General features: G+C 49.4%; 1 protein-coding gene across 1 annotated transcript in view; it reads left to right on the plus strand.

Moving 5' to 3' along the window:
* Positions 1–25,526, plus strand: part of Igf2r (insulin like growth factor 2 receptor) — a 98,715-nt gene that overhangs the window by 64,227 nt on the left and 8,962 nt on the right. Inside the window, exons 20-41 of the mRNA XM_051164470.1 lie at positions 1,303–1,404; positions 2,677–2,778; positions 4,551–4,746; positions 8,323–8,487; positions 8,991–9,134; positions 9,224–9,399; positions 9,658–9,745; positions 10,410–10,625; positions 11,823–11,953; positions 12,128–12,225; positions 15,146–15,282; positions 16,148–16,338; positions 17,347–17,473; positions 18,014–18,133; positions 18,315–18,571; positions 18,920–19,138; positions 20,858–21,007; positions 21,788–21,949; positions 22,769–22,976; positions 23,228–23,374; positions 24,102–24,336; positions 24,910–25,046. Coding sequence (XP_051020427.1) covers positions 1,303–1,404; positions 2,677–2,778; positions 4,551–4,746; positions 8,323–8,487; positions 8,991–9,134; positions 9,224–9,399; positions 9,658–9,745; positions 10,410–10,625; positions 11,823–11,953; positions 12,128–12,225; positions 15,146–15,282; positions 16,148–16,338; positions 17,347–17,473; positions 18,014–18,133; positions 18,315–18,571; positions 18,920–19,138; positions 20,858–21,007; positions 21,788–21,949; positions 22,769–22,976; positions 23,228–23,374; positions 24,102–24,336; positions 24,910–25,046 — 3,508 coding nt within the window. The remainder of the gene's footprint in view (positions 1–1,302; positions 1,405–2,676; positions 2,779–4,550; positions 4,747–8,322; positions 8,488–8,990; positions 9,135–9,223; positions 9,400–9,657; positions 9,746–10,409; positions 10,626–11,822; positions 11,954–12,127; positions 12,226–15,145; positions 15,283–16,147; positions 16,339–17,346; positions 17,474–18,013; positions 18,134–18,314; positions 18,572–18,919; positions 19,139–20,857; positions 21,008–21,787; positions 21,950–22,768; positions 22,977–23,227; positions 23,375–24,101; positions 24,337–24,909; positions 25,047–25,526) is intronic.

The raw sequence follows: 25,526 nt of genomic DNA on the forward strand, positions 1-25,526 counted from the left end.
AAGGTTTGTGCCACTGTTCTTTGTCTCAGTTGCTTTTAGCAAGAGTTTAGTGGTGTGTGTATGTGTGACCTCTGATAGGAATTGGGTGCTCGTCTAGTGGATGTGAGGCCGTTGTCCAGGCTCCCTGCAGACATGGAACTTGTTTGTCCTCTGCTCAGTTCTCTGAGGGTATGACATGACTGGCTGAGCCTTGGCCTCTGGTCTCCGAGGACAGCATTTATCTGTGGGCTGCAGACACGCTCCCTTGGCCTACATGACCCTGGGCTGCTGGTTTTGTTTGTTTGTTTCTTTTTCCTGCACTGGGAAAGAATACTGGCCATGTAGGTAGACAGCTGTTGGTCTCATCTCCTTCTTTTCTTTTCTTTTCTTACTGGTTTTTCAAGACAGGGTTTCTCTGTGTAGCTCTGGCTGTCCTGGACTTGCTTTGTAGACCAGGCTGGCCTCGAACTCATAGAGATCTGACTGTCTCTGCCTCCCAAGCACTGGGATTTCAGGCGTCTGCCATGCCGCCGCCTGGCTGTTGGTCTCATTTTCTGCTACCTGTGGCACCCTGTGTCCTAGGTGTGTGGGAGCCCTAAGCATAGACTACTCTTTTCTCCCCCCCCCTTTTTTTTTTCTTTTGTTGTCACTTAGATAATCCATTTAATTCGAGAATTCTTTCAGTTACTTCTTAGTTTTCCAAGTGCTTTCCCAAAGTGGCTGAGCTGGGCATGCCTGTGGGCCTGGTGCACAGGATGGAGTCAGTAAGACTCCTGAGGGAAGGAGAGGAGGTCGGGTTCACATGTACCACAGGCTAAAGCCTGAGTCTTTCTTACCCTTGGGGAGCCAGGGTCCTTGACCTGACGAGGACAGTGAGTGGGGCCTACAAGTGAAAGTGCTGGTGTGTGGGGTGGGGACTGAGGTCACTTACACAGGTCAGTAAAGTTCTCCATGTGGTCTCGGTAGGTGTGCTGTCCCCACCAGTCATCAGTTAGCCACACTGTCTGCGGACCCACACATTATAAGCGGGTAATAATCACAATGAGCACATCTGTGCAATCAGTATGAGCTTCCTGGTTGCTTCCGTTAGACTCCTGAGATCTGGGTCCATCTTCCCATCCTCTGCGGGCATGAGGTCAGATGCTAATGCCCAAGCGTGTGAGATGACCTCTGCTGCAGGAGTAATGAGAACAGTGTTTTCTAGGTAGGAGAGCATATTATTAGTGGCCCATTGTAGATAGTCAGTGGTTTAGCCTGTTGCACCGTTGCTCTGCTGCTATGTTGCTGTCCTGCTGATTTCTCTCTGCCCTTGTGACCTTTCAGAACACCCACCCCATATTCACTTTCAACTGGGAATGTGTGGTCAGTTTCCTGTGGAACACAGAAGCTGCTTGCCCTATGCAGACGATCACAGATACAGACCAGGTATGTGTGTTGTCATCTTGGCCATGCTCAGGCTGGCTTTGAGTTCCCTCCTACCCTGCTTTCTGACCCATGTGTCACAACCCTCTGCATCCCTCCTTACTCTTGGCACTTAGATCTTCAGGACTTTCAGCTTTACTCCTTGCTGAGGACAACCCTCTTGTTTTTCCAACTCTCTTCATCTGTTCCTTCCCTGTACCAGGTACATCCTAGTGGGCTCTCCATCACTGCCAGGGCTAAATGGAGTCACATTGCTACACTCCAGGACATTCTAGTATCTGATACAGTGAAACCCCCGAGGCTATGACCTTGTCCACAGGATGGAGCCCAGTGCTTCCTGTGATCTCCCTGAGTAAAGCCCATTTGTGTGCTGTGACTTCCCTAATAGGTGGAACCCAGGACTTCATGGGATCTTAGCGGTAGCACATGTGTTCTGCTGTGACCTTGGACACAGGGCAGAGCTCAGTGATTCCAGGGCATTACCCATAAGATAAAGCTCGTGTGTCTGCTGAGCCCTGGGGTGTAGCCCAGTGTCTCATGTCTGTACAGTAGATACCTTGTCCTCTGCCGAGGGCCAGGCTCACTGTTTCTAGCGTCTCTGAGCTGCTGGCTGCTCGTGTCTGGGCTGTACTCTGTCCTGCAGCTCTGAGTTCTTCACACCCTCCTGGGCCAGTACGTTGTCTTTACAGCACCTTGTGTGCATTTTTTATTTTTTTAATGGCGGGTCATATTTCCCTCCCCGTCTTTCTAATTCCTTACCAGATGGCAGAGTATGGCAGTAGATGTATGGACTGATAGACATGGCCCTCAGCTCAGGGCTGGTACCTTGTCCATGTCAGGGCTGTGACTGCTCCCTGTACTTGCTGCACATTGGAGGCTGAGGGCAAACTTAGAAGGGAGGAAATTGTGAGTTAACCCAATTATACTCCCATAGGCACATTCATAGCAATGAGAGAGGATTTGAAATTTTTTTTTTTAATGTAAAAGTTATTCCTAGGTTACTTTAGCTCCATCTACCTTCCTTTTCTCCTTAGGGGCTAGCACTGGCTTTCCTCTGGTATGTAGTAGCTTAGTAGCCATGGGTGAATTTCACTCCTCCGCATATACATCCCACACTGGTACAGGCAAGAGGCTATGTGCAAACGTGCTGTCGCACCCATGGGGATTTAAAGTGATTGGCAAGTACAGCAAGAACAGACGTGGGTTTCTGGAGGGCCTGTGTGTTTGTTTTGCTCCTGTAGAATTGATTTGAATGTATTTCTTTCTTTCTCATAGGCTTGCTCTATAAGGGACCCCAGCAGTGGATTTGTGTTTAATCTTAGCCCACTCAATAGCTCTCAAGGATACGTGGTCTCCGGCATTGGAAAGACTTTTGTGGTAAGAGTAATACACTGAGCTTTTAGCTGCTGACTGCATTCAAGTCACTTGTGGTTGTGGGTTAGGAGTCAGGCATCCTGAGTGCTGAGATGACAGCCCCTCAACCAGACGAAGGAACAGCCTGATACAGTAAGGTGGGGCCTTACCTCTCACTGCCTGCTGCTGTGTGCCCAGAAGTTCCCAAGAAACAGCAGCAGCATGACAATTTAGGACCTTGTTAAAACGGAGCTTCCTGGCCTGTTGCAGGCCCCCTGCTTCAGGAGCCCCTCCACATTGGTCAAGAGGAAGTAAGTGGTGACTAGACAGCCTGTGAAAGAAGGCTGCCCGGGGCTGTGTGCCAGACTCTTCCCAGGTACATACTTTACAGGTTCTCTGAGTGTACCTGGGATGGACAGTCTTCACAGGGATACCATTTGTGCTGCTATAAGGGAGATGCCTCCAGCACATCTGCTTTAAGTTCTGCAAGTCTTCTTTGGAACAGTAAAGTAGCTGTGAAAACAGGAAGTTGGAATGAGAGTGCCCTATAATAGTTTTTTGCACAGGGGGATTTTGACTGTTCATAGTTGGAAAACTGGGCAGGATTTGTCCTTCCTCCTGAATGTTTCCACAGGGCGATCTCCACCCCACACTCAGATAAGCACCATCTAAGGTCTTGGTGTTAGGGTTGGCTCTAGTGCTGCTTGCTCCCAGATGCTGCAGAGCATGGTCCGTGCCAGATGTACATTGATTAGGGTTTCAACAGGTCAGAGCCTACATTAGTGTGAGAGGCAGGAGAGATGCCATGAGCTGCATAAAGAGTGCACCAGAAGCAAACCAGAGAGGCTCTGCCTTGTGCCCTAACCACACTGTTAGGAGTGAGTGTGCTGTTGTGGCTCTTGGCTGCAGGTGACAGACCAGTGGGTAACAAACGTAGAACTTTAGCAGCCTGGACTCTGCTGGGGCCACCACTGCCCACCAGCTCCGTACTGTCTGTCCTGGTCCCCATCCTGCTCGGTTCAGCTGCCCTGCAATTTGGTCACCTCTATAGAGCTGCTTTTTGTTTTGTTATTTTGTTTTTGTTTTTCGAGACAGGGTTTCTCTGTGTAGCTTTGACTGTCTTAGACTTGCCTTGTAGACCAGGCTGGCCTCAAACTCACAGTGATCCATCTGCCTCTGCCTCCCAAGTGCTGGGATTAAAGACATCCTCCACCACATCTGGTTCAGAGCTGTTTTTTATATAACTACAGCAGACATACCTGCTTTTTAAATAGAATCTGGATGATGCTTGTAATTTCAGCACTTGGGGAGGCAGAGGCAGGTGGATCACTGAGTTTGAGGCCAGCCTGGTCTACAAAGCCAAGGCTACACAAAGAAACCCTGTCCTAAAAAAAATGGGGAAAAAGAAAAAGAAGTCAGGGCCATGGCTTTGTTTTCAGTTAAACTCCAAATGTATACATTTTCTCTGTGTGATTAAAGGCACAGAAGTGGTTTGTGTTGCTCCCTAGTAAATGGCTCATAGCTATTGCAGTGATTATATCTGCAGACAGAGTACTGCACGTGTCAATAGGACCATAAAATACTGTGTGCTAACCCTGAGAGGGTTTTGTGTAGGTATTGTTATTTGGATTTGGGTTTTTGCCTTTCTGAGTTTAGGACCTAGCTGCCCCAAGGTTGAGAAACTGTCTAGTGATAGCCAGATATTTAATCCAGTGGTACTTTGGGTTCTAGGGATCTTGTCTGTTAAGTCTTGGAATCTAAATGGGCCTGTGTGATTTTTCCTGTTCGGCTTACAGTTCAACATCTGTGGTTCAATGCCTGCCTGTGGAACAATTGCAGGAAAGCCAGCCTATGGCTGTGAGGCAGGAACCCAGACAGAAGAATTGAAGGACCTGAAGCCAGAAAGGCCAGTCGGGATGGAGAAGAGCCTCCAGTTGTCTGCTGAGGGATTCCTCACTCTCACCTACAAAGGGTCTTTTCCCCCTGACAGAGGTAAGCTGAGTCTTCTGGCTTTGTAACTAACAGTTCATGTCCTGACTCCTCTGATGGCATCCTTGGAGGGTGTTGGTCACCTTTGCCCCTTGGGCCACTTGTATTGCCCACCCCTTCTTTTTATCCTGTACCTCCAATTCTTCAGAGATGGAGTGTTGAGTGCATTTCTTTAGGTACACAAGAAAATTTACTTTTTTTTTTTTTTTTTTTTAAATTTGGGCAGTATGGTTTCTTGTGTACGGTCTGGGTATGTTAAGCTTGTTAATATGTATTTTGTTAGTAAGTGCAAGGTCAATTCTGAGCCCTCCATCATGGCAGCAGGCATGTTAGTGGACGGCTCCTGCAGGCAGAGTGTGCCACTGGGACTTGGTCAAGATGCTATCTGTATGTTGTCTGCTGAATTCTCATGCCAGCTCTGCGAGTCGTCTTTTTTCTTTTCTCCCTTGAGACAGGCTCTTTTTTTTTTTTTTTTAAATTTATTTGTATTTTATGTGCATTGTATGTCAGATTTTGGAGTTACAAATAGTTGTAAGCTACCAGGTGGGTGCTGGGAATTGAACCTGGGTCCTCTGGAAGAACAGTCAGTGCTCCCAACCACTGAGCCATCTCTCCAGCCCAGACAGGCTCTTATACTATATGGCCCTGGCTTTCTTGACTGGCTGTGTAAACCTGGCTGTCCTCAAACTCAGAGATCTCCTGCCTCTGCCTTGCTGGGATCAAAGGCTTAGGCCACACACTTGGCTTATCCTTCTGCTGTGCTTAGTTACTGCTGCACTGTACAAGTACAGGACTGGCGGGCAGAAGGTCCTGTGTCTCAGAGTGAGATCAGGGCTCATGAGTTCTGTTCTAGGCTCTGATTTTCTGTTTTACAGATGAGGAAATGGGCCCCAGGGTGTAGTTACGGCCCAGGATACGCTGTTAATAAGCAGCAGAGTGATCCTCTGACCCTAGTCAGTGTTTATCTATCATTGGAGTCTAAGTAGATTGAGGTTGTCTGTGTGGTGGGACACTGGGAGAGAGGTCGTGTTTGGAAAGGGGTAGAGTACACCATCCTAGATGATTGACAGTGAGACTTGAGTCTCACGCTGTTTTTACTTCACACCGCAAGTTAACAGATGTTGGAAATGCCACACTGTGATAACAGTGTATCCCACAGAATACAAATGATCAATAGGAGAGCTTTAAACAGCTGTGCGCCAACATCAACACATCAGAGGATGTGGATTGAACCATGAGGCATAGGATTTGAGCAGACCAGTTCAAAATGGGTGACAAGATTGAATCAGCAATAAAAAGTCTCTGATAAACAGGAGATTAGGGTCAGATTGATCCACTACTGAATTTTACCTGATGTTGAAAAACTTTGAAGCTGCTGCAGTGAAAGAGAAGGGACACTGCTCTTGATTGTCCCAGGCCAGTGTTCCTCAGTGTAAACAACTAACAACAGCAGCCTTGAGCCAGTGAGATGACTGGCTCAGTTACCAAAGGCAATTAGCCGCTGGAGTCATAAAGCTGATGACTTGAGTTTGATCCCTGGAGCCCTCATACAGGTGTAAGAAGAAAATACTGCCGTAAAGTTATCCTCTGCCCTCCACAAGTGCACTGTGGCAGGCACACAGACACATGCAAATAATAAGGAAAAACTCAAGACCAAAATCAAGAAAGACAGTCACGTAGATGTATTGTCTGTATGATCTAGCAGTGTGGGGGATACCCAGAGGAACTGGACTCAGCACATCGGATACCAGTGCTTGGCATTTATTGCAGCCTTGTTCACAGCAGCCACATATAGAATCAACCTAGGTTTTCCTCGAAAGATGGGTGGCTATACAGAGAAAATGGGCACACAGTGGACAGTTACTAAAAATGAGTGAAAGTCTCTCATTTGAAGCCGTTCCCATGGCACTAGCAATCATGTTAAGTGAAATAAGCCAGACACAGACAAATACTACTATTCTCACTACATGTGAAAACTTGATCTCGAAGCAGAGAGTAGAGTAGTAATTATCAGAGTCTTGCGGGGTGAGGAGGTGTGGAGAGTGTGCTGGCTAGGAGGAATAGTGTTCTAGAGAGCACAGGATAGTTACAGTTGACGGCAGTGGTTGTGTTTCTAAGTAGCTAGCAGAGAGGAATGGTGAACTGTGCTTGAGGAGGGAAAGGAGTTCTGATGTGAAGACTTCCTGTTGTATACTTCAGTCGAAATGGTACTGCATATCCAGTGACTCTGTGGTTACTGTGTGGCAGTTAGAAGTAAAAAAATTGAAAGTGTTTTGAATAAACTTCTGAGAAGAGTAAATAGAGGTTAAGAGTGCCTGATCTGGAAGCGGCCCCACTACAAAAGGAAGTGGGCTTGCTTTAGTGAGAGGTTGGAGATGGCACGGACTGGTGGTTGGAGTTGCGAGGGATCATTATTATTGACTGAAGAATTAACCACAGTGCCTAGATGTTTGCTGCCTTGAGGGTGTCCAGGCCAGCCTTGAATAATTTGAAGGGCTTTGTGAGCACATGATTGAACAGGGAACACGGCTTCAGGTGCTCCTGACCACTTTCACTGAGTAGGAGGGGCTCAGTGCTAGCGCCTTGCATAGTTTTCTGGGAGAGAAGCTCCCAGTGTGGCTAGTGTGGAGGGAGGGGTCATGGTTCTTCTCTTGAGAGTGGGCCCTCGGAAAGGTGCTAGGGTGTAAGCCACTGTTCCGTCTCAGTATCCAAAGTGGCATGGCTCGTTTTGCAGTTACTTTGCTTAATCATTTTTTTTTTTAAATCATCCTCTCTTCAAGTTTGAATGTTAGAAACATTTCCCATTCTAGCTGTACTAACCCTAGGGAACCCTTAATGGCCGTCGGGCAGTTCCAGGCTTGGGCTAACACTGTGGTTCAGTGCACTTCATGAGCTCCTTCAGCTTTCTTCTTGCCTCGCATGCTCCCTGCCCCTGGGGTGAGTGCTGGAAACAACGGCTCGGCCACAGGCCCCACCCAGCTCCACAGCAGCCGCCTTGGTTGTCCTCTTTTCTCCACACAAGAGTCTGCATCCAGTGCAACAGTGTGCTTTTAACATGTCTGATTAGACATGTTCCTTCCTAGCTGGGTGTTCATGTGGCCCTGAGTTATGCCTAGAGCAGAAGCCAGCGCTCCCACAGTGCTGAGCTCTGTGTGCTCTTCCTGCTCTACCTGTCTGTGCTTGGAGTCCTGTATGATTTTTGCAAAATGAAGGCCTGCTGTGCTGTTTCCTACCCCAGCCCCGGTCTCTGTACTCAATGCCAGGTACACTTCTGCTTCTTGCACCCTTGCAGGGGAATAGTAGGTATTTATGGTTTGTGGGGGCAAAAAAGTCAGGAAACAAAAGTCATCTGATGGATTGATAAACTGATGTGAGATGTGAACTCTTTCTGATAGAAAGAGTGATCTGAGTAGATCCCCGGGCCTATGCCTGTCGCGCCAGACACTATTGCTGGGAGCGTGGCCTTGCTTTGTTCAGATCAGGCTCCTGGATAGCCAGCTCCCCCGCTTTCTGATCACCACAGGATGACTGTGAGGCCTCTCACTGCCCTTGCTGATTTAGTGGCTTTATTTTCCACAGGCACAACATTCATCATCCGTTTCATTTGCAATGATGACGTTTACCCAGGAACCCCCAAATTCCTGCATCAGGACATCGACTCTACGCGAGGAATCCGGAACACTTTCTTTGAGTTTGAAACTGCATTGGCTTGTGTTCCTTCTCTAGTGGACTGCCAAGTGACCGGTAAGGCCCGGGGCCAGGAGGGTGCGTGTGTGTGCGCGCGCGCGCGCGCGCGCGCCTGCCCATATTTGTCTGTGAGTGCCTACATGCTTGAATATGAAATAATCACTTGCACATGTGGCCTGTATACTTCGCTTCATAGGTAATGTGATAATTGTTGCCACTGTTAAATGATTCTTAGTGGTGTAAATGCTTGAGAAGAGCCTTAGTTGTGCCCGCATACAGCTAAGGGTCCTGCCCGCATACAGTTAGGGCTAGATACGGTTGGGACTTAGAAGAGAACTCAAGTGAAACAGAAAATCAAATGCGGCTGTGGTCAGAGGGTCCTAGGAGGGGCTCCTTAGTGTGCCCTGAGGTGCTGGGATGACTTTCTAGCAGGGGCAGGGCCACGTTTCTGTAGGCCAGGCTTCCTGCGGATTTCCTTGTGCCGTGCCGTCTGCCTCCTTTACACGGTGGTGAAAGCGGTATTGGAACAAAGAGTTTCCATCATTTTCCTTCTGTTCCAGACCCAGCTGGGAACGAGTATGACCTGAGCGCCCTGAGCATGGTCAGGAGGCCGTGGACTGCGGTGGACACGTCAGTGCATGGGAGGAAGAGAAGCTTCTACCTGAGCATCTGCCGTCCTCTCCCTTACATCCCCGGATGCCGCGGTACGCTGGGTTCCTTGTTCTGCTTGCACTTCTGGAGTCGTCTTTGAATCAAGGCCAGCCTTTCTTCATTCACCACTCTGTTCATTCAGGCAGTGCAGTGGGGTCCTGTTTGGTATCAGAAGAAAGCAGTTGGAACTTGGGTGTGGTGCAGATCAGTCCTCAAGTTACTGCCAACGGATCCCTCAGCATCCTGTATGTGAATGGTGACAAGTGTGGGAACCAGCGCTACTCCACCAGGATAATGTTCGAATGTGCCCAGACGTCGGTGAGTGTGCACGTCAGCACGTGGCTGTTTCCTTCCCTTGCTGGTTCCCTCAATCTCAGAGTCTTCTATGTTGTTTAAAGTTTGTCTATGGTTTATAGGTTGGGGGCATTGTTAGAACTTGACTAGAGTATACTGTTTTCCTCAGGCTTGAGATAATCCCATAAATACTGAATGCTTGGCTTAAGTAAGTGAAAGGTTGGATATCTTCCTTGTTTTTGTTAAATATGTAGAAAACAAAGCAAACTGCTCATGTTGCAGGGGTCACCCATGTTCCAGTTCCTGAACAACTGTGAGTACGTGTTTGTGTGGAGAACCGTGGAGGCCTGTCCTGTGGTCAGAGAGGAAGGTAAACCCCAGGCTCCTCCCCTGCGTTGCCATAAACACGCAGTGTCGGAGATGCTGAACCTGTAACGCCTCAGAAAGGAAGCCCTGTGATGGTGGCAGCCTGTGGGGTCGGGGTGCCCGCGGGTGGGCCTGCGCATCCCTGGCTTCTCATAAGCCATCTGTTCATTTTTACCACTGGCCTTCTCTACTATACTTGGATTGGAGATTGGATGGGGTTGGGTTATTGAAATCTGATAATATACCTAGACTTCCCTCCAGAGCTGTCTGGCTTACACATAGAAACAAAACAACGTGGAGGTAGCCCAGATTTTGGTAGTCTTTACCTGATTAAGAATTGTAAAATCTCCCAGGTCTGGTGGTGCAGGCCTGTAATCTCAGCTTCATTGGAGGCTAAGGCAGGAGGAACGGAAGTTCAAGGCCTGCTTCCCTGGGTGGTGAGTGAGATTGAGGCCAGTGGGAGTAACTTAATGAGACGTAGTCTCAGTTCAGTAACGAGAGCTCAGACTGGAGCTCAGTGATAGGATTGTTTGCACAGGGAGTGCTGGAGCCCTCAGTTCTCAGCATTGCAAAGCAAATAAGAAATTTTATTTAACAAATTTCCCCACTTGGAAGTGTGAAAGCATGTGTGATAGCATTTGCTCTTGGCTTCTTCTGTGTTCTTGAAGGAGACAACTGCCAGGTGAAGGACCCCAGGCATGGCACTGTGTATGATCTGCAGCCCCTGGCCCTCAACGACACCATCATCTCGGCTGGAGAGTACACATACTACTTCCGGGTCTGTGGGAGGCTGTCCTCAGATGTCTGCTCTGCGCATGATGGGTCCAAGGTAGTTTCGTCATGCCAGGAGAAGAAAGGACCACAGGGATTTCAGAAAGTGGCAGGTAGGTACTCCTGTTTTCCCTTCCTTAGTTGTAAAATGTCACCTAATTAATGCAAGGACCACATTTCTCTAACTCAGGAGGAATGAACCATCTCCAACCAGAATATGGGCATGCTTGTTCCCTCCCTCCCTCCCTCCTGTTTAAGGAATCAGTTTATTTCATGTGGAGGCAGGATGGGTATCACTGAGCACAGGTGGAGGTCAGAACAACGTGCAGGAGTTGGCTGTCTCCATCTACCATGTAGCTCCTGGGGATTGAACTTAGGTCATTAGATTTGGCAGCAAGTGCCCTTACCACTGAGCCATCTTGCTACCTTACTGAGGACAGTTTGATTAGAGTCTGGAAGAAAGACAACAGAGCAAGGCAAGCTGGAAGTCATGTCAGTTGTCAGGAGAAGGAGAAGAAAGCTGTGCCTTTTGTGTTTCGTTGGCATATTCAGCAGTGGAGGCTTAAGAAGCGGCTACAAGGCAGACAGGCAGCTGTGGATAGCAAGTGGGAGCGGCCTTCAGAGAAAGAGTGAGGAAGCCCAGAGCATCAGGGAAAGTATCCCTGGGTTTTGGCTGTTCTGAAGAGAAAGAAGGAAAACTAAGTTAGGCTTCTCCGAGTTAGGGTGCAGATGAGTGGCTGTCAACTGCATCCTGGCTACACTTGCTTTCTTCAGGTCATCTGTGGGACACACTGAACTAGGCAGTGGTGGGTATCTGCAGGTAGTCTGTCTTAGGGATGCATTAAAAGGCTTAGCTATAAAACTATCAAATGCTGTTTTTGTAGAGAACCAGGATCCAATTCCTAACACCCACATGGTGGCTGACAACCATCTGTAACTATGGGATCTGACATGCTCTTCTGAGCTTTGAGGGCACCAGTTAAGCATGTGGTGCACAGATGTATATGCAGGCAAAACACTCATATATGTGGTTAAACTGATAGAGTTGTTTGGCATGGTGGGGCCTGTTTGTGGCTCTCATTCCAGCACTCAGCTGACGCTCAGTGTGAGGCCCTGGAGGGGGAGGCCAGCCTGGGCTCCATCCTGAGACCTTGTGTCACCTAGCAAACAGAACCCCAGCCCCACTTGACAAGAACGTTTAAAAGAGGCAGGTAGCTGCGGTGGGGAACGTGAGCACCGTGGGAGCCACAGTGAAGGTCGCAGCCCAGGAGCCCTTGTGAGTCCTACTAGGTGTACTTCTCCTTGAACAGGGCTCCTGACTCAGAAGCTGACTTACGAGAACGGACTATTGAAGCTGAACTACACTGGGGGGGACACCTGCCACAAAGTGTATCAGCGCTCCACCACCATCTATTTCTACTGTGACCGGAGTACTCAGAAGGTGAGCCCGTGTGGCAGCCCCACAGTGTGCCCTGCCCTCCACTTCCACCTCCACCCCCACTCCATGCAGCTGCTCTTAGAGTCTATAAGATGCATTATTTACAGAACAATTGTTTGCGTGGCCGACCACCACCTGTGCTGCCGTGTTTATATATGTTCACCTTAACCTTTTCAGCCAGTGTTTCTGAGGGAAACTTCGGACTGCTCCTATTTGTTTGAGTGGCGAACACAGTATGCCTGCCCACCTTTCAATGTGACGGAGTGTTCTATCCAGTAAGTTCATGGGTCTGTGTGCCCTCTGGGTCATCCTACCTTGGCAAAATTGTGCTTTACAGCTAATGTCTGGGCTAGTCCATTCACTTCTTTTCCTACCAGGTAGATTGGCTCCAGATGACCACATTTGTGTATGATTGCATCAGATGTACATGGAGAGGTGACATGAAATAGAGCCTTGCATGTAGACCTCCTGCTTCCTAGGGCTGTGAGGAACCCAATGGTCCATGCCCTTTGTCTACCCCTTGTGTCAGGAGCCAGGGCCATGGTGACAGTGGGCCCTTTCCTCAGCCCTCATAGTGTTTGATGGAGGGACACACACATTGGTGTGTGGTAGATGAGGGGCTGACCGGTGTAGCCCTATCCTGCTAGTTCCCTGCCCCTCCTGGTCTTTATCTCTGTTTCTTGTGACCTGGAATGCTGCCAAGATCAGGAGGTGGGTCTTATAAGTGGATTTCTGTAGGCTGACTCAGGAGCACATTGAGTCCTTCTCATTGTGAAGGGACACACTGCAAAGATCTCCATAGTTCCCAGACGCTTGGGAAAGGCTGATTCTGTACTTCCCACTGCCTGCCCCTGGCAACATCTGTTTTGTGTAGGTAGAGTGGTCACTCTAGAGTGTATGCAAATGCAGATTTCCAGTAATTTTGTGTATAACTGTACTTCATTGTTTAGCAGTGTTGCCTTTTCTGTTCACATGGCAAAATATCTTCATGTGTTCTGAGCAGGCACCACGATGCTCATCCTGCTCTCTCACTGCCATTGAAGTTGTCTTTAGTTTTCCGGGGGCAAAAATTTGATTTTCTGAGCATATAAAGCTTTTACTAAAAGTTTTTCTGTAGACATTACATCAGAAGAAATTAATTATCAATTAAAATAGCAGTTCACTTATAGAGTAGTAAATTCATACAGCATGTCAATAATGCTATTGACACTTGAAAGGCGAGAAATGTACGATCATTCATTATTCTATTAGTGTGAGCAGTGGCTGGTTCCAAGACCCTTGTGATGTCCCCACATGTGTAAGTCTCATGAAATACTGCAGCCTGCACTTGACTGTGAACTTCTCCTGTGTGTCAAGCCATTTTTGCATTATCCAGGACACCCTATGCAGTATGGTATGGTGGTGCACACCTGTGAGCCTGGCATTCGAAGCTGAGGCAGGAGAGTCTTATGTTCAAGGCTTCTCTGGGCTACTTAGAACCTGTCAGGAAAAAAAAAATCCTCCTCTAACAAATAGTTACACTGCATCATTTAGGGGTGGTGACAAGCGAACCAAACTGCTTTGCACTGCATACACACAGGTGCGTTCTGCATGTCTTGAATTCACAGCAGCATTCCTGGGTCGTGGGCTGACTGTACCCACTGACTTGACCCCTTGCCGCAGGCTGGGTATCGTTTGTCTGTTAGATTGTGCACTAGTCTCTGCTTCTGGCTCTTTTTTCCTTGGCTGTCCCCTCACTTCTTGGCCTGCCTGGCTCTTGTTCTCTTCTACTTTTGTCTATAGCTCTGCACATCCTGCCAGTGTTCTCACTGCTTCTGTCCCTGCCACATACTACTCTCTAAGTACTGTGTAGAACAGGGGAGAGTCTTTCGACAGTGTCAACTTAGTTGGGGCTGCCTTGCAGCATCGACAGCTCACCCTGGCTGAGCTTCCTCCTGGGAAAAAGAACCAACGCTGCAGCCGCTGCACTGCCTCACTCAGCTTCTGCTGCCTTGCTGTTGCTCGGCTCTGCCACGCTGCTTTTGCCACACTACATTTTTTTTCCCTCTTGAGACATGACAGTCTCTCAGTGCCACTGGGCCTCTGCTCCGACTGCATCTCTGCCCTGACATGCACTGTCGGGATGCTGCTTGCTCTGTGAGCTTCAGGTTTATTTAGAGATCACCTTCTGAAGACAGCATTCTCTAGGGCCTGGGGAGGTAGCTCAGTGGGTAGCGTACTTTGCAGGCATGTCTGAGGACCTAGGCTAGAATCCTCAGTGCCTTTTCTACATGTCCAGTGGGTGTGGCATGGGAGGTAGAGGCATAGTCCCCAGAGTAAGCAGGCTAACCAGACTATCCACATTGGTGAGCTCTGGGTCCAGCACGAGACCTTGCTTCAAGAAAAGAACAGCCAAGGAAGACATCCTCCATATGCACACAAACATAGGTGAGCAGGCGTACTCCCCACACCTCCGAGAAAAGGGCTCTCCTCGGCTGCCTGCCTACAATGTCAGCCGAGTCCAAAGTTACATCCCTTTTCCTTGCTTGCCCTCCTCCACCTCATTCAGCTTCTTTAGTTAGCTAATATTTCAAAAATAGATCTTACCTGTTTTTTTTTTTTTCTGAAGAACTTGTATAAACTCTGTAAAAATGGCTCTTTTCAATCTGGCTTAGCCTTTACTTTTCAGTGAATAATAGGTCCTTTTCATTGTCCTTTGAATATAGAGACCCCTCAGCTAGTGCTCACCTGCCCTTAGCTGGACCTCGACCTGGGGCCTGTGGCAGCCAGTGTGTCCTGACTCACTCACGTTAGTCTTGCATGTGGCACGTGGCCACTTTTCCTTAGCTTCCTGTATGTAGGTGTATAGTGCTGGACCATCAGACAGCAGAAGGTCCACACAAACTCAGACTCACTTCTCAGACCTAGACAGGCGGCCTGGTGCAGCAGCTTCTAGAAATGGCCGTTAGTACATATGTTCTGAATGCCGGTTGGCGGCTTCTTTGGCCACTGATTTACAGTTCTCATTGGCCTGTGTGTAGGCAGAAGGCCGTGCTTGCTTGCTCTGTGTACTACAGAGAGAAGTCCTGTGCAGAACGGAAAGCCTGGCTCACAGCACATCAGGGACACATTGAGCCTTGAGCCTTTCTGAGTAGAGTGTCAGACGTGTCATTGGAGCTAACTGGACCCTGAACCATGGTGTTCTCTTCCCTGCAGGGATGGTGCTGGCAACTCCATTGACCTCTCCCCACTGTCAAGATACAGTGACAACTGGGAGGCTGTGACGAGGACAGGGGCCACGGAGCACTACCTCATCAATGTATGCAAGTCTCTCTCACCACAGGCTGGCACAAGTAAGCAGTATTCCTCTCCTTGTGGAGTGGTGGTCCAGGAATAGCCTTCTGGGACAGAAGACAGCAGGAGAAGCCTCAGAGGGAGCAGTTTGGCCTAGGAGAGGATTGATCTTCATGTGGATGTTGAGGGCTTTGTGGGAACATTGTGCCCTTTTTGATGATGAGGGCATGGCTGTGGATAGAAAGACAGCAGGTTAGCCCACTGTTAATCCTATAGGGGACTTGTACCGTTTAAGTACAAGGCCTGTGATGAGAGTGCAGACTAGAAGACACTTGTGTCGCCTCCAGTTTCCCAGGGATTTGGGAGACTGAGGTACACTCTCCTGTGGCATGAATGAGGATGATGCTTTTTTAGCTGCATCCTCAGCATGAGTGGAGCCCACAGCTCACCTTCCCTTTCTGTGTTGTTGTTCTGGGCAGCCTGTGACTCTGGTCCTATACTGGTGTAGGCCTGGCCCTTCCTCAGGGCATATGGCACAGGTGCTTGGAGAACAGGAAGTCAGCAGGATTCCTCTGATGTCTTAACTATAGAGTGAGAGGATAGCCCCAACAGTGCTCCACTGCATCAAGGGCTCTCGGCCTTATAATACATGGTGTTTAGAGATGATGGGGAGGGAGCTTAATCTCGCATGTACCTTACTTCACAATCGCCCCAGCCCATCTGTGGTTATGCAGCATTCAGATGAGAAAAAAATGGACATCAAATCTATGTTGATGGGTGGAGAATGCAGCAGTGGTAGTGGTTGGGGTGAGGGGTGGAGTGGAAGGGGTGGCAGGGATGGCGGTGCATAGCTCTTAAGCAGTCTGCAGATAAAACTGCACCTTCCACTGCAGCCACCCCAGGAGACTCTGCTTTGTGTTGCAGAGCCGTGCCCTTCAGAGGCAGCTGTGTGTCTGCTGGATGGCTCCAAGCCTGTGAACCTTGGCAAGGTGAGGGATAGTCCTCAGTGGACAGGGGGTGTGACTGTCCTGAAGTATGTGGATGGCGACCTGTGCCCAGACAGAATACGGAGAAGATCAACCATTATCCGCTTCACCTGCAGTGACAGCCAAGTGGTGAGTCAGCGAATGGTGTTCAGAAAAGCGTGGCCCATGAGCCAGTGACAGCACCAGACTTCTTTGGACACAAGCTAAAGAGCTCAGGGTGGCATGGCTGAGATGCATGCTGGTTGTGGAGGTCTGTGATTCAGGGTACGTGCGTCCCCTTGTTGACTCCTTAGGCACTTAGCTAGATACTTCCAGGTGTGGGGTTGGTTGGTTCTTCTGAGTCTAGTCTGGGTCCTTAGAGACCAGGAGGGCAGAGAACACTGGGCTGTCTACCTGTGTCTGGCAGAAAGGTGTGGAGGGGAGACTGGCACTTTAGTGTCTGCTATGCAGCTGTCAGGAATGTCTGTCAGGGCTGCTCTTCTTCTGAGTTGCCTCCATCCCTGGTTGCCTGGTGTTGGCATCCAGCAGGTGTGGGTGGCATGAGTAGCTTCTTTTTGACATGGAGGAACCCCTGTGCCTCTGACATGATGGGGCATATCTGTATTGGGGGTGCAGATGCCATATGGCCCAGGATACAAGCTGCCTGACACTCTGGAGAGTGGTGGGGCCTCCGTGCCTTAGTTCTGAGAACTGCACAGGAATAAGTGTGAGTGTCCCATCTCTTTAATGTTGGGAAGTGCCTGAGGCCAGGAGTGAGCTGTAGCTAGTGTCCCAGAAGTGGCAGTATTAGTGGCCCACTTTCTAGATGGGTCCTTTTGTTTTGACTATTACAGGTACTAGTTCCCTAGCTAAGCATTTGGTCAGTGATTCGCTCACAGAGTTCTTTTCCTGGGCTCCCTGGGGCTATCCTTAGAAAATGGCTGGCTCCCTCAGCCAGCTTCTGGTCCCTGGGGTATTTTGCTGACTTGCTTGTATGAGCCACACAGGTACCTTATCTTCACTTTTCCTGATCTGTGCTTATCATAGAGACACCCCAAGACTTACTGTGTTTGACTTTGCCAAGTAACTTTTCTGGGGCATGGGTGGGTACCCCTCCTGTACCAGCTACTCTAAAGTGGGGTCTCCTGCTTGCTGTAGAACTCTAGGCCTCTGTTCATCAGCGCTGTACAGGACTGTGAGTACACCTTCTCCTGGCCCACACCTGCTGCCTGTCCAGTGAAGAGCAGCACACATGATGACTGCCAGGTCACCAACCCCAGCACAGGTGAGCGACAGACAACCCGAGCCCTGCACAGGGAGGGACCTAGGAGACGTGTCTGATGCTGTTTGAGCGTCTTTCACTTTTTCTGTGAGCCTTGTGCTCATTCTGTGGAGGAAGCTACCTTGTACTCCTTGCTCCCATGAAAGTCAGGCTCCATTTTATTTTGTACTATGCTCCTGGCTAACCTTGCCGATACTGCTGGCTACATCAAGGGTCTACAGGGCTGGCCACCCTTCAGAGCCAATGAGAAAGCTACCAGAAGCCCTTCCTGTTTGCTTAGCACCGAGAGGAACGTGGGTGGCAGGTTGCTGATGGTGGGAAATGCACCAGGCACTCAGGAATCACAGGGGTGGCATTGATACACAGAGGACCTCTCATAAACCTGGAGACTGCTGGTCAAGTGATGGGTATCAGAGTTGGAGTGTCTTAGCATCCTTGATTAGTGTATGAAGAATAAGAACTCCCCTCACTAATATGATTGCTGTGAACTTGCCACTAACAGCCCACCTGAATCTGAGCTCCCTCTGCCCTTGTACTGTGCAGGCCACCTGTTTGACCTGACTTCCTTAAGTGGCAGAGCTGGTGTCACTGCCTCCTACAGTGAAAAGGGGCTGCTCTATATGAGCATCTGTGAGGAGAATGAGAACTGTGGCCCTGGAGTAGGTGAGTGCCAAAGCCTCTTTGGTCTGACTGCTATTGCCCTCAGCACCACTACCACTCCCCAAACCCACACTTCCACCCCTTGCAGTAGTTAGGAGGTACTGAGTTCTAACTGGAAAGTTTTCCTAGGAAATCAGTCACTGACCTTTTACCGGTGCTTTCCTTGCCCTTTTGTGTGGTGCAGGAGCCTGCTTTGGACAGACCAGGATCAGTGTGGGCAAGGCCAGCAAGAGGCTGAGCTACAAGGATCAGGTCTTGCAGCTGGTGTATGAGGAAGGGTCCCCGTGTCCCTCCAAGTCAGACCTGAGGTACAAGAGTGTCATCAGCTTCGTGTGCCGGCCTGAGGTGGGCCCTGCCAACAGGCCCATGCTCATTTCCTTGGACAAGCAGTCGTGCACACTCTTCTTCTCCTGGCACACGCCCCTGGCCTGTGAGCAAGCGGTGAGTGGAGGAAGAGCAGTGCCCGTGTCACACAGCTGCACTCTCTTCAGTTTAGTGCCTCCTAGCAGGCCAAGGCTAGGTGGCCTTAATCAACTTTCCTTTGGGTTTTTTCTCCTCTTCCTTTTTACTTCTCTTGGGGGTAGAAGTCTCACACTATATCTTAAGCTGATTTTCCACTCACTGTGTAGTCCAGGCTAGCCTTGAACTTGTGATAATCCGCCTGCCTCAGCCCATTGAGTGCTGGGACTGTAGACATGTTTAATCGTACGTGGGATTAGCTTTTTAAGTTCTTGTGGTCACTGGAGAAAAACGACTCACAGACTGAAATGTAGTCTTTACTTTTAACAGACAGAATGTACTGTGCGGAATGGAAGCTCAATTATTGACCTATCACCGCTCATCCACCGCACTGGTGGCTATGAAGCCTATGACGAAAGTGAGGATGACACCTCTGATACCACCCCTGACTTCTACATCAACATCTGCCAGCCACTGAATCCCATGCACGGAGTGGCCTGCCCTGCGGGTGCCGCAGTCTGCAAAGTCCCCGTGAACGGGCCCCCTATAGTAAGTGCACAAAGTCAGCAGTTGGGAATCTTTGCAAGTTTCCAGTCATAGCCTGGGCACTGTGCATTGTGCTTCCAGGAGTGCGCAAGCAGAAAGGATAGAGAGTATAGGCTCAGACAGTGTGAGAGTATGTATGGAGCTGCCACCCAGTAGTGCTGGCCAGGAAGATATATTTGTGTGTGTGTGTGTACTACACATGTACTTAGGACCCTGTGGAAGCTGGAATAGGGTTTTGATTGGGGCTGGAGTTACAGGCAGTTGTGAGCTGCTTGAGCATCCTCCGGAAGAAAGCACTGATAGTCCTGTCACATGACAGGCATTAGTTGTTTTAAGGTGCTCTTAACCCTGGAGCATCTCTTATGTGTATATATTTATGCTTGGGTATGTGCAGTAGGTGTAGGTGTCCAGCAGAGGCCAGAGACATTGGATCCCTGAAAGCTGCCTGGTGTGGGTGCTGGGAACTGAACCCAGGTCCTGTGCTAGAGCAGTGAGCACTTTTAACCATTGGGCCATTTCTCTAACACCCCAGATATTCTTTACTTCGTTAGGAGCCTCAGGGTTAAACCTGACCAAAAGAGGTGTTTGCACAGACTGCCAAGAGAGCACTGCTGTAGCTTGTGCCTTTGTTTCAAGTACCTGTGTAATAAAGCATTTAAGACATGCACGCTCTTTCCTTAGTGATGAGTTGTAATTAAGGACAAGTGATTACGGTGATCACTAGACACTCTGCGTTGGAAGCTTTTGGTGTAGATTCGGATGTTTCAAGTTGTGTTTGTGGTTTGCCAAGCCCTCGCCATGTTTTAAGGTGTAAATTCACCTCAATTGGGAATTCTGGTTTGGGATGTCAGGTGTCCTTTTAAAAGTAAAGTGTAGTTTTGTGCAGAGGAGGAGGACCAAGGCATGAACTAGGTTTTATAGGAATTTCTTCAGAAGCATCCTGACAAGGCAGTCTGATTGGGAGTCAGTTCCCAGAAGCCCAGTCTGCTGAATCTTCCTGCTTGACTGTCTTTGTCAGATTAAAATTTTGCCTAACTCCTTTCATTGGTGAAGATGTTATATCATGTGGTCTCAGCACCCCCCATGGCGGTGATCTACACCATAGATAGACTCATGCGCACACTGCCTGTCCATACTAGTGTCCATACTGCCACCCAGCATTCCACACACACACACAGGCATACGCCCAGTGTCTCTCTCTCTCTCTCTCTCTCTCTCTCTCTCTCTCTCTCTCTCTCTCTCACACACACACACACACATTTTCTGTCCATCTGCCTTTTCCTTCATTACTCACTCAAATGTACTTATTGAAGAGCCACTGTGTTTGTGTCAGCCACTGTCCTAATGTGCAGTGACTAAGAGTTGTCCTCTCTGTGAACATACCCAGCAGGCACCGTTGAGCTGATAAGGGGCAATCTCAGGGCAGTGTGGGTATCAGGACACTAGCAGGGCCATCACCCAGGCTCCTGTCTTCCTCTTTCTGGGCCTGGGACTGTGGAATTCCTGCTGTGAATGAGGAGAGCAATTTCTTGTCTTGTGCTTAGAATCTGAAAGCTGAACACAAGTAGTAACACCCTTGATGCCCACCAAGCCTCTCTGCTAGCTGCCTGACAGTCACAGAGCAGTTAAAGGCTGACACTGAAGAGCACTGAAGTTCGTGTGAATTCCTAACTTGCTGACCTTGTGACGGTTATGAAGCACTGTTTGTTTTCTCTGTTCTAGGACATTGGCAGAGTCACAGGCCCTCCAGTATTCAATCCTGTGGCGAATGAAGTTTACCTCAACTTTGAAAGCAGTACCCCTTGCTCAGCGGACAAGTATATGAACTACACCTCACTCATTGCATTTCACTGCAGGAGAGGGGTCAGCATGGTGAGTGCTGCCACCTGTTACCTCCCCTCAGAGCTGCTGCTGTGGCTAGTGCCACTTGTGAACAGTGCTAGAGCTGTAAGTCTAAGTCAACACCGATGCTTTCTGTATTTAGAGACATGACAGCTTTGAGGGTAGAAGCACATTCAATGAGCACGGATTCTGAGTGCATTAAGAGGTTGAAATACCTTTTTTTTTCAAAGCTAAAGTGACTGGTTTTCTGGTTAGGTAGTCAGAGTTTTTGCACATGCGCCATCATTCGCAGCATAGCTTTGTTATCTCGCAGCAGCAGATGAGCAAGGGGAAGTGCCGCGGCCCCGCCCTGCTGATGGCGGAGATGCACCAAGGGGGCCTGGCATTCCCTGGGCAGCAGGGCCCTGGCAGTTGATGCTTTGGGAAAGGTTTTGAAGGATTGTCCTTCCCAGTGTTTTCCATCTTTAGTAGAAGCTCTTTTCCACGTGACTCAGTCAGAGTAATCTCATGAGCAAGTGTAAATCTGGTTTCCGACCAGCTGGCTGCTCTCTGCTGCTGTTGAAACGGAGAGAGAGACGCTCTGATTCAAACTTCGTTAGCCTATGGCGTATGTGGATACATTATATTTTGCCCCCATATGTATTCCTGGTGTCCAGATGTGGCAGGGTGCTGACCTGCTTTGGTTTGGTTCTGCTTGCTTGTGTAGTGTGTGGCAGGGGTATGTGTCCTCACTGTTCCTGGGCAAGAGTATGGCGGACCCTATACTCAACACCCCGTGCTTTTTAAGACTCGCGCTCTTCTTGGCCACAGGGAACTCCTAAGCTGATAAGGACCAATGACTGTGACTTTGTGTTTGAGTGGGAGACTCCAATCGTCTGTCCGGATGAAGTGAAGACGCAGGGCTGTGCTGTGACGGATGAGCAGCTGCTCTACAGCTTCAACCTCACCAGCCTTTCTACAAGCACCTTCAAGGCAAGGCTGCCTCCTTGGGGCTCAGTGACCAGTGAGGCAGACAGTGAAATTCTGTGGATAAGAGGTCAAGTGGCTTGGGGATGTGCAATGGACCACATACCCCTCGGCCAAGGCAAGATTAGTTCAGTTACAGAAACCCACAGAGTCACTCAGTTGCCAGCCTGAGCTGTAGGTAGAGACGCAGTCTGCCAACCACAGAAACAGCGAGTGGCTTGGCGTTGTGCCAGGCTCTTCATCCATGCATCTGTGAGCGGGGTGTGGTTATTGCCGTGTTGTTCCACTGTGTGGACTGGACACAACACCCCAGCAGTGGCTTAAGCCTGGTCAGTGTTGAGTTCTGAACCTTTCTCAGGGTTTGGCTTCTGCAATGCCAGTATAGCTCTCTGCATATGCAGTGTGTAAGGAAAACGAGGCCCATGCTCACATGTGGCATGTCTGCTTAGCTATTTAGTTGACTCATTCCTTTTCAGGTCCTGTTTCCTAGCTGAAGAAATGCTAGCTTCTGAAGGTGGGAGGGACCTGGGACTCAGAACAGCAGGAGCTGGCTGGAGAGGACAGTCGAGCAGCGCCATTGGCTTCCTGGGCCACCAGGAGCTAGAACAAGATGGGGAAAGAGACTGGCCTGGAATGAGAGTACAACCTCTTCTAGTGGCCAGAGGGAGCTGCCCAGAGGGTCTTGGGCATTCCTGGTTGTCTCTGGAGGTGGCCTTGGGCCCAGGAGAACAGCAGGGATGAACTGTAATAATGATTCTGTCCTTACCTGGAGCCCCTGTTCTGTTCATGTCTGCCCACAGTCATACATGCTGTTTGTCTGTGCAGGTTACTCAGGATGCTCACACCTACAGCATAGGTGTGTGTACAACGGCAGCTGGCTTAGACCAGGGAGGCTGCAAGGATGGCGCCGTGTGTCTGCTCTCTGGGAGCAAAGGAGCATCTTTTGGGCGCCTTGCATCAATGCAGCTGGATTATAGGCACCAGGATGAAGCAGTCATTCTCAGTTATGTGAATGGTGACCCGTGTCCTCCAGGTAAATGTTCACAGTAGGGTCAGTTTCAAAGCTCTGTAAACAGATTAGACCTAGCAGGAAAATACTTGAGGAATGAAGCTTCCAATCTGTTGAGTGTTGCGCCCCACACATCCCCTCCTGGGTATGCATCCCATGCCTGGAGCAGGTGACAGCCTCTTAGGGGCTGCTGCTGGCGTCCTTGGGCGATGACATCTAGTAAAGCACAGCTAATGATTGATGTGGCGATATGATCCGTGCCTCTTTCCTTCCAGAAACAGATGATGGCGAGCCCTGTGTCTTCCCCTTCATCTACAAAGGAAAGAGCTATGAGGAGTGTGTATTGGAGGGACGGGCGAAGCTATGGTGTAGCAAAACTGCAAATTATGATCGTGACCACGAGTGGGGCTTCTGCAGGCAGAGTGAGTGGGGAGCTGAGTTGAGAGGAGGGGGGCAGCTGTCCTGTGGGTGGCCAGGTTAATTAAGGATGTGGTTCTCTTACGTCAGTTTGTTCTTGTCAGCTACAGAAAGCATTTCCACTGCTCCCTGGAATGGCAAGGCAATGTGTACGTAAGCCACAGTGGGGCTGTGCTGAGAATCGGCGTGCTGGGTGGCCAGCTGGGCCTACTCAGTAGCTGGAGGGCCTGTGCTCACGTATCAGTATAGAGCTGTTTCAGATTCACTCCTCAGCCAGACTACTCTCTGCTGGGACTGCAGGGTGGCTAGTGACATCCTGTTGTGTGTCAGGTGTAGGGCCTGTGGAGGAAGGGGGTGTTCGTGGAAAACCAAACTTAGCACCTTGGCTCCTTTGCAACTTAGGCATGGAAGGAGAGTGACACGAATGCCTGAAAACCATTGTAATTCTAGATGCGTGTTTGATTTATGAGAGAGGACTAGCTCCATTGACAAGATAGTCCTTGTGGCCCATGGGTGGCTGGGACAGGTACTTGTCATCATCAGTATGTGGTCAGATGTTGAATGCTTTCCCAGGAGGTATCTTGCAGGTGTTGGTGGTCTGAGGGAACTGAGTCTGTATGTGGACAGATTTGCAGAAGTGAGACCAGAGCTGCACTTGGGGAAATGGGACGTAGAAGAAGTTTCCATGTACACCCACTCTAGGTCTGACCATTGCATGCCATTGCTCCCCAGCTAACAGCCACCGGATGTCTGCGATCATATTTACATGTGATGAAAATGAGGACATTGGGAGGCCAGAAGTCTTCAGTGAAGATCGTGGGTGTGAGGTGACATTTGAATGGAAAACAAAAATTGTCTGCCCTCCAAAGAAGATGGAGTGCAAGTTTGTTGAGAAGCATAAAACCTATGACTTGCGGTTGCTTTCATCCCTCACGGGGTCCTGGGACTTTGTCCATGATGGAGCCTCGTAAGTATGCCACAACTCGTGGCCCTCAAGTTTGCAAAGATAGGAATATCACATGCCTGTGGGGTTTGGGGCTCACATTAAGACATGGCCTAGACTGTCACCGAGTAGTGGCTCTGAGATCACAGTGTATGGGGAGTTGTGGTGAGCACACAGGGAGACCAGAGCCCTGATGGTTGTAAAGGGCTTCCTGTTGCTCAGCTGTTAGGGAAGGCAGGGTAGATTTTCTAAGATTTTTGCCAGCTCTTTAGCTCTGCCTTTGCCATTTGAGCTAATGACCCTGACTGCTCCACATGGGGAGCTCTCCAGGCCTTGCTGCATAGCAGGCTGTGGACTGGGGGACTTGAGCAAGTGCCTGCTGTGCCTCCACAGCCCTCTCTTTCCTGTGTGCACTGGGACATGCCACTGCATGAGAGCCTGCTCAGTCAGCTGTGTTGTATGGCTGCTCTGCTCCGTTTCTTCTGCACTGCCAAGGCTATTGTAGGAGTCACCTTCCAAGGCCGTGTGGAGTGCAGGGGCCTCTCCGCGTCTCAGAGTTCACCTGCCCTTCCTCCCCACCCTTGTGTCATCCTGTAGGTACTTTATCAATCTGTGCCAAAGCGTCTATAAAGGTCCCCTGGACTGCTCTGAAAGAGCCAGCGTTTGCAAGAAGAGTGCCTCTGGTCAAGTCCAGGTTTTAGGTCTTGTTCATACACAAACACTGGATGTCATAGGTAAGGCTCTGTAGTCTTTGTCCTTGATTTAGTTGCAGCATCAAGACCAGCAAGGTGAGGCTGTCCTGGTGTGATGGGAGAAATGCCTGAGCTCTGGTGGAAACTATAGAAGCATTTCTACCCACTTCTTAGAGCATGAAAGACTTCCCATTTTGTATGCTCTAAGGCACAGGCAGCCTGTTTAAAGTACCTTTGGCGATTGTGTTCTGGCTGCACACTGGCCTTCTAAGTCTCTGTCTGCACACATTTAAGAAAGCATAGTTGCATAGGACATGGTACAGTTGGCATGTCTTCCCTCAAGCACTTGGAGAAGTCATCACGACACTCTATTAGTTTGAACACAAGCTTGCCTTCCGTTAGTCACTGAGGAGAGGCATCTGCCCATTAAAGGATAGGCATACTTCCTCAGCTAAGAACGGCAGGGCTGTGTTGGGGGTTTGCACATTTTGCCCTCTGTCAGGCTAGAGAAGGATTCTGCAT

This window comes from Acomys russatus, chromosome 21, assembly GCF_903995435.1.
Source record: "Acomys russatus chromosome 21, mAcoRus1.1, whole genome shotgun sequence".
NCBI classification, from domain to species: Eukaryota; Metazoa; Chordata; class Mammalia; order Rodentia; family Muridae; genus Acomys; species Acomys russatus.